The sequence below is a fragment of the Centropristis striata genome, chromosome 11 (genome assembly GCF_030273125.1).
Source record: "Centropristis striata isolate RG_2023a ecotype Rhode Island chromosome 11, C.striata_1.0, whole genome shotgun sequence".
In the NCBI taxonomy this organism is placed as follows: Eukaryota; Metazoa; Chordata; class Actinopteri; order Perciformes; family Serranidae; genus Centropristis; species Centropristis striata.
This window is the reverse complement of record NC_081527.1, coordinates 14,654,409-14,663,032: the sequence shown is the minus strand read 5'-3', so window position 1 is coordinate 14,663,032 and position 8,624 is coordinate 14,654,409. Positions and strand designations below refer to the sequence as shown.

General features: G+C 39.1%; 1 protein-coding gene across 1 annotated transcript in view; it reads right to left on the bottom strand.

Annotated features, from left to right (window-relative positions):
* Window positions 1–423: 423 nt before the first annotated feature.
* The window catches only part of LOC131980036 (neurocan core protein-like), a 49,893-nt gene continuing 41,692 nt past the window's right edge, over window positions 424–8,624 (bottom strand). Inside the window, exons 15-20 of the mRNA XM_059344170.1 lie at window positions 7,593–7,644; window positions 7,276–7,382; window positions 6,908–6,990; window positions 5,408–5,552; window positions 2,994–3,176; window positions 424–1,709 (exon numbers count right to left, since the gene is read on the bottom strand). Of these exons, the coding sequence (XP_059200153.1) occupies window positions 1,591–1,709; window positions 2,994–3,176; window positions 5,408–5,552; window positions 6,908–6,990; window positions 7,276–7,382; window positions 7,593–7,644 (689 nt within the window). The 3' untranslated portion in view covers window positions 424–1,590. The remainder of the gene's footprint in view (window positions 1,710–2,993; window positions 3,177–5,407; window positions 5,553–6,907; window positions 6,991–7,275; window positions 7,383–7,592; window positions 7,645–8,624) is intronic.

The following is an 8,624-nucleotide window of genomic DNA, read 5'->3' as shown; positions in this document are numbered from 1 at the left end:
ATATTAAAAAAAGAATGTCATAGTGTAGTATGTTTTATAAATATAATGCACAGTATGTCCAAAAAAGTAAAAAAAAAAAAAAAAAAAGTAAAAGTATAAGAAGTAAAAGTATATCCAAAACCAATAACAATATGATCTAGTATAGTATGTTGATTTTTTTTAAAAAAAGGTCATATTGTAGTATTCCCCAAAATGCTTAAAAATGTCATTGATACATATAATCCAAAAATACCCTCAGAAAAACAGCATATTATAGTGTGTCACAAAACTGAAAAACCCCTGCACAGTATATTGTGCCCAAAAATGTCATAGTATGGTATGCCAAAGTGTTGTAGCGCTGGTGTGGTTAATAAAAACATGCATGGTAGAAGGTGAGAACCAGTTGATGGTTTATTTGCTTGAATAATAGAAAACAATTCGAGATGCTGTTGCTCATTTTTTTCACTTTATTAAGAATGGAATACAACAGCAGGACAAAAAGTCATAAGAACACCAAAAAAGTGGATGACCGATCAAATATCAAAGGGACCAAAGACAAAAAAATGTGACATTCTACCCATCATGTAAATATAGCCGTGCAAAGATTCAAAGTATTTCAGCAATTCTGATACAATCAAGTGGTTATCTCAAGAAAGTATTGTATATATCCCATCCACGCTGTCTGTATCAATGGGACATAATCATTAGCTGAGAGTGCTTATGGGGATGGGATCTATTTGATTAGACTAGGTCCAGCTATTGATCAGGGATCAGCCAATAACAAACACCACAATATTTACAGTACAGAGATTAGAGGCAATCAAATGATTAGTTTAGTTTATTGTTGATTGTTGGACTTATATAGTGGTATAGAAAAATGATGTTACATCGGCTCTCTGAAGTATAAGTAAAAAAGAAAGCATATTCACTAGCAAATGATTCATAATAAATAGTAACATAACGCAAAAACATAGCAAATATTAGAAAAAAGCATGTCAGTAGAATAAAACAGACCAGCTATTTGAATGCTCTATGGAAAAAGTAACAGCTACGGTACACATACAAAAAGCTCAGGGTCACCGGGGACTGAATGCTATCTTGCATCATTTACATCTGTGCTTTGTAAACAGAATACTAGGATGAGTCATTTTTCATGTAGAACAAGCAAACCTCTGCAAAACAAAGTGACTCTGCACTTTTTCTAAGTTTCTCTCTTACATGCACACGCTCACACGCGCTAACACACTGCTGTCAGTCCGACAGACAGACAGACAGACGGAGGGAGGGAGGGTTTGAGTTCATAGACAGGAGGAGGATTCACTGCACTGTGATGTTAGGGAGGGACGGGGTTAATAAGAGTTAGTGTTATAGTTAGTGTTCGCATGGACCTCGGTTAAAGGAAGCAGGGCGAAAACAAAGAGAAGCATCAAAAAACACCCAAACTCATGGATAGAGGTTATGTTAGAGTAAGAAAACCTTATTCGTCAGGAGGAACAAAGCCAAACGGAGCATGGTTAGAAGCAGGAAAGGAAATGGGGGTGATGTGAACTACTGTCTTTCTTTATGGGCCATAGTTAGCACCCAGGCGTTGCAGATGTTATATTATTTGGTTCAGTAGTAGCTGTGTGCGTCCTCTCTGGCCTTGTGTCCCTCTCCTCCGTGTCTCCTGTGGCCGTGGCGTTCGTTGTGCTGATTGTGGTGGTGGCGTCGGTACCGGTGTGACCGCCGGGCTGAAAGTGGAGGAAACAGATGGGTTTCATGTGGTACTTATACTGTAAGAAATACACAATATTATCTATTTCTATCTGTCTTTAACTGTTTTTACTCTGTTCATTTAGGAAGATTTTAAGGAACCATACATTTGTACTATGGACTTTTGAAGCTGAACAACAAATTGACACTTTTTTTTTAACGTAAACTCTAAAATTATTATTTTTTAAGGATCCATTAAATTTGTGGCCAATATGTATTGATAAACTATGTAATGGTGACACTGTTTTCTGTACAGTGGTGGAAGGAGTATTCTGATCCCGTATTTAAGTTAAAGTACTAATACCACACTGCAGAATTACTCCATTACAAGTAAAAGTACTGCATTAAAAACTTACTGAAGTAAAAGTACAAAAGTATCAGCATCAAAATGTATTTAAAGTAACAAAAGTATTCGCTATCCAGAATTGCCCCACTTCGATTGTCCAAATATATTATTATTTTTTATGCATTTATGTGAGCTTTAATTTACTGTTGTCAAGATAGGGCTCACATTAACTACTTAATATACTTTTATGTGTTGTAATATTATTGTTGTTGTTGTTATTATTATATTATGTGCTGTATTTTATACAGTCTATGGTTGTAATTAATAAAAATGTGTAATAATTTTTAAATTGATTATGTTTTTATGTTAAATTTTCACCTGAAAAGTAACTAAAGCTGTCAGTCAAATGTAGTGAAGTAAAAAGTACAATTTTTGCCTAAATGTAGTGGAGTAGAAGTATAAAGTTACATAAAATGGAAATACTCAAGTAAAGTACAAGTACCTCAAAATTGTACTTATGTACAGTACTTGAGTAAATCTACTTAGTTACATTTCACCACTGTTTCTATATGACCTCAAACATATCTTGTTATTTTTGCCCTGCAATTTTGTGTTGTCAGTCAGCCGACCTATACGTAATAAATACATCTATAATAAACAGTGTTGCCTGAATAAAGACACTGAGACCCTTAAGGAGAAAAATGCCCCCATTAAAAGTCATTAAAACCCAATTATTATTATGAAATCATGCATTCTATTATATCAGGCTCTTCATCTAGAGCCTAGGCTTAAAACTCAGAAAATTAATAAATATTTGGTAGTTATCATCGTTCATTATAAGAAGGTGAAAAATAACAATCTATAATTTTATGCCGTTTTTTCTTTACACAGACATTTTTGTCGTCTGAGGACATCAGGTCTGAGCAGAACTTTTTTTTAAGTGACACACGAGTTGAAATAAACACTGAGGACTCACACTTTGTGCAGATAATCCTGGGTCTCTCCCAGCTCCCGTCGGCCCGGCAACGAGCAGTGGGGATGTGACGCTGGAAGAAGCCTTCAGAGCACTGGTAGCGAACCACTGCATGGATGTCATAGTGTGACCTCCGCCGACCTATCAAATGGGCGTTCTCCACTGCGGGCGGGGTCCCACACAACACTGCAGAATAAAATTAAACCATATAAATCATAACGATAAAGGTTGTAATCTTTCGGATGAATTTTAGCTTCAGATGCTAAAAGTTTGACGCTCCATGATGAAACACTCAGTATAATAGTTTCCCTTATTATAGATCTGTAGTAAATACAAGTTCTTCAGCAAATTTTAGTACACTTTCTATCAGTGGTGGGAAAAGTATTCAGATCTTTTACTTAAATAAAAATATTAATACCACACTGTGAAATTACTCCACGACAAGCAAAAGTCCTGCAGTCAAAAATGTAAAAGTACAAAAGTATCAGCATCAAAATGTACTTAAAGTACAAAAGTAAAGGTACATGTTATGCAGAATGGAACCACTCAGCTTGTTATATATATTTCAAATATATATTCAAAATTTCACAAGAACTATCTCCTACTGAACACCTCAAAGACTAAGGAAATGATCATAGATTTCTGCAGGTTCAAGCCCCCTCTTCTGCCAGTGAATACCTGTGGGGTGGACATGGAGGTGGTGCCAAGTTATAAGTACTGTATCTAGGAGTATACCTGGATAATAAGTTGGACTGGTCCCTAAACACTGAGGCTCTCAAAAAGGGACATCTTAAGGAAGCTCAGATCTCTTGACATCTGTAGTAAGATGCTGCAGATGTTTTATCAGTCTGTGGTGGTAGTGTGTTGTTTTATGCTGCAGTCTGCTGGGGAGGCAGCATCAGACACAGAGATGAAGGCTGTTGGACAGACTGGTCTAAAGAGCTGGTTCTGAGGTTGGAGCCAGGTTGGACACACTGGAGGAGGTGGTGGAGAGATGCACTGTCAAGATTTTCGAGGCCATCCTGAAATACCCAGATCATCTGCTGCACAACACTTTTATGGACCAAAAAACAGCAGTGGACGGCTCCTCTCTCTCCGTTGCAGGACGGAGAGATACAAAAGATCCTTCGCTCCTACAGACATCAGGCTGTCTAATTTTTCAAGAGCTAACAGACAAACTGAATTTCCCCTCAAGACTAAATAAAGTAATTTTGTTTTGATTGATTTTAATTTGATTTGATTTGATTTGAGATTATTTGCAATGATGCATTTTTGTAAGCAGCATTTTACTGCTGTCCAGGCAGGGTTCATTTTAACTACTTCATATGTTCTTATGTGGTTTAATTAATAAAAATGCATAGTCATTTTGTATTGATCACAAATGAATGTTTTTCCTGTTAAATCTTGACCTGATTTAACTGAAGCCGGCAGCTGAATGTAGTGGAGTAAAAAGTACAACATTTGCCTCAAAATGTAGTGAAGTGGAAGTAGAAAGTTACATAAGATGGAAATACTCAAGTAAAGTAACTCAAAAATGTACTTAAGTACAGTATTTGAGTAAATGTACTTAGTTACATTCCACCACTGCTTTCTATAGTATTGCAGGTGTGTTTGCCTCTAGGTGGCAGCCTTGTTGCTGAGTATGACGTGTGGAGAGGCCAGAAGGAGGTAATGGGTCTCTGCAGCAGACAGGGAGAAGAGCCAAACCACAGAGCCATGAGACCACAGCCAGACAAACAAACACTCCTAAACTACTTAATCCTTTTCTCCATGTCCTCCACCATCTTTATCCACCCTTTTCTAACTCCTCCTGACCATCCTCTGTTCCTCCAGTGTGTCCCAGTCTTTAGCTTTCCCTGCATCCTACAAGCTCAGGATGCATTTGTATTCTGGTCGGGTCACAAAGGGAAGGTGTGGGAGAGTGTTGGAAATCCTGGCGAACCTGGCTCAGAGGAATCTTATATTTGTGAACAAGGCAGTAATTGGCAATAACTGCATCTAACATTTCTGCTGTCTGGACAAGTGTAAGTGAGCCCCGAGGAGAGGGAGGCGGCAATAAGAGGAAGATTGAGATTGATATTGCTCTCGAAAATCAATACAGGCTTGAGACTGAATCGCAATCTTCACTTAAGTTTGTGTTTCTCGTCAATTTTTTGGAGCATCTGCCACTGTGACCTTTAATGGAGAAAAAGTGCAAGTGATGCGAAACGGATTCTGAAGTCTGAATCACAAGAAGTGATGATGAGCAGTGATGACTAACAGGCGGCCAGCTGGTCGGCGATAACACACAAGCAACCACATTGTATGAAGAGAAATCACTGCTAATGACTAGATTAAGCTTTGATTTGATGAGATAGTCACACGGAACCTGAATATTTGCACATTTTGTGTGTTTTTGGTCACATTGAGTCCAGTACCTGTGCCTTTCTTGCAGATGTAGGGCAGGTTGTAGTTGCAGGGCACGTCGTTCCACTTGCCGTCCTCATGGGCAATTGTCACCACACAGTCCTCCCCACCCGCAAAGAAGTTATCTGGCTGGCTCTCCCTCCAGTTCTCATAAACCTGTACACATTAAAACAAGCTGCTTTCATCTGTCTTTCAGAGACTCCAATCTTCTCCAAATGAACACTTTCGGATGAATACCATTTGTAGGATTACACATGAGATCTTGCACATAAAAAGGGGACAGAGTTTTAATTTAAATGCTAAGAAATAAAATTCTTTGAAGGTCTTGAAAACAAATGTTCTCTGTCAGTTCCTTTACGATGAGTAATTGGTCCTTTGTGAATACAAAACTTTCTGCCAGTGTTAGATCAGTTTTGGCTGGTTAACAAGAGATTTATTTACTTGTGTTTTTCTCTGCACTCTGGTTTGAAGAACGTCTGCCCAGCTCAGGATCTAACAACATTTAAATCATAAATCCTTCTGCTGATGTTGGAAGGCCGCTGTCTATCAAATCTGATCGATTGGTTTGAGTGTTACACTTTCAGTCAATAATAACTGAGGTTGTTTTTTCAATGCTTATTAAATCTCACAGGGATAGTTTGGATTTATTGAAATGGGGTTGTATGAGGTACTATAGTCAGTGTAATACCTGCAGTAGATGCTGTTCGTTGCACCCCAGTTCGGAGAAGCAGACAAGAGTATTAGCACAGAAGCTAAGCAATGTACTACTGTGGAGAGGGGCAGCAGCTAAATGGATTTAACCCACCTCAAAAAACAAATACTAGTTAAAGATTACACTATTACACTGGAATATTTTCCCTCCTATACTATTCTTTTTACAGCCCCTTTGGATGGGAAACTAAGGCTGTCGTATCCATGATCTATGCTCTTTTCAAGCCACCAGACTCCATTGATACAAACAGTAATTTTACCTCACAGAACACAAAGGTTGCTGGTCTACCACTGCGTCAACTTGTTAGTTTGTTTGTGTTACTGTGAGACTCTGGTCATAAAGGTTAACTTTCACCAAAGTCACACAATAGTACACACAAACAAAACTAATTGAGGGAGTGGTGGGCCAGCAACCTTCGTGTTCTGTGAGGTAAAATGACTATTTTTATCAAAGGAGTCTGGTGTATTTGACGAGAGCATAGAACAGCTTCAGTTTCCCCGTGACCTTAAACAGATCTCTTTTTTTTTTACAGTGAAGTAAAGTGGTAAAAATCTGATGTTGCTTTTTTTAGGTGGCTTATATACATTTTGCTGCTGCCCCCATTCACAGCTGTACATTACTTTGCTTCTGTGGCTGCCCTCCATACTGGGGGCATGCCGACTGCCATCTACTGTAACAATACTATAACTGTGTGTAAGTACCTCATTCAAACCCACTTCACTATCCCTGCAAGATTTTTTTAGGGGCCTTAAAACTGGATATTCTCACAAAATGGCACGACTCAAAACCGATCACTCACCAGATCGTTGCTGTCAGTCCACTGAAAGTCTTCCTCCACCGTGCGATCATTCAGACCAATCCAGGCATTGTCATGACCCAAACCTGTAAAAGAATAATACGATTGTCACTTAATCACTAAAACTTGGATATCCACACAAACTTAAACATGCTCTGGTCTCAAATCTGCTCGTTCTTGTTTATTCCACCATCTTTTTCTTTATCATTTCATTTGTGCATCCTTTAATTTGTAGCTTCCTTTCTATTATTGCTTTGTTTTCCTGCTCGTCCTGCAGCAATTAAGGAATCAGGAAGACTATGGAAGTAACTTAAACAAACTTTTAGTGAGTGTGTTAATTGTACATTTTTAGGACAGAAACACACACATACCATTGATAAACTCCTGCTCAGTGGCTGAGATGATGCTGCTGAGGTGGGCACTGTGCTCTCTGCAGTCCTTCTCTGCATCCTCCCAGGTGTGTCTGTGGGTGAAGTACCTGTGGGATCACACAGTATAAGTGGATATGAAAATACATATTTCACACATTAGGCAGCCTGACAAGTTTAAATGGTACAGAGTGCTGTGGTAAGTATATCACGGATAACTCCAGGGTATAAAACGGTAATGCAGACAGATGAGGCACCTGTGGTGGTTGCAGGTAAATATATTTATTTTAACAGCACAGCCCGTTTTTCATCATTTCTACCTGTAGCAGTGGCCGTGGAACTTCCTCCAACCGTGCTCGCAGCCTTCCACGTCTGCAAAGATGAAGAGAAAAGAGGAGGGGAAGTGAGAGAAGCCACAATAATTTCTTGAAGGGCACGTAAAAGTGCAGTTAAGTGCAGGAACCCGAAGTAAGATAAAACGGTCTGTGTAAGATGGGAGGAGAGAGGAAGCCTTCTTTTACCGCGTGTTGCATCCCATTTAGCAAATAAAGACTAAAATATATGACTCTAGCAACTAAAGAGGCTAAATACGCAAACTGTAATTACACGGGCTCGTTTTCAATTCACAGCACATGTGGCCCTCTCTCTGCACGATTAGTATTCATTAATAACACCAGAGCCTGTGGAATCATTTAGAACCGCAAAGGTTAGATATTCATTCATTCTCATTACTACTAGAGCACGACACACACACACACACACACACACACACACACACACACGGAGGACAGATCTGCAGCTGGAGGTGGCTGAAACTAGTGAGGTAATGAATCAGCGTTTGTGTGTACCTTGGTGTGAGCATGTGGTATGGGGGGGGGGGGGGGGTTATTAGTGGAACCTACCACACAGACACACTTGCAAGTTTTGCTTCATGCTCATGAGACTCGATTGCCTCCTTGTTGTTGTATTATGAGCTGTTGGCACCGTAGTGGTGGGTTGATTGCCGCCAAAGGCCTCTTTCATTACCTCACACTAATCCCAGATTTGCTGACTTTGATATCAGCTCGCCTGCATCATACTGTTTTACACGCAGCCAGTTTGACAACTTTAAGCTGTAAGTCCTATTTTTTTTATACATTTACTATAGTTTTGGAGGTTTTGTACACACTGTTCAGTCAGTACCATCTTTGCTTACGAGCTGTTCTGCATTCACTTGCCACAATCTGTCTTCAAAGTATGCATCTCTGTATTCTTTGTTTATTTGTCATAAAGTGCTTTGTGCAAGTGAATCAAATGATAAATGAATCAGATTATGACAATGTGGATGTATGGTGGCTCTGAATGGCCAAACA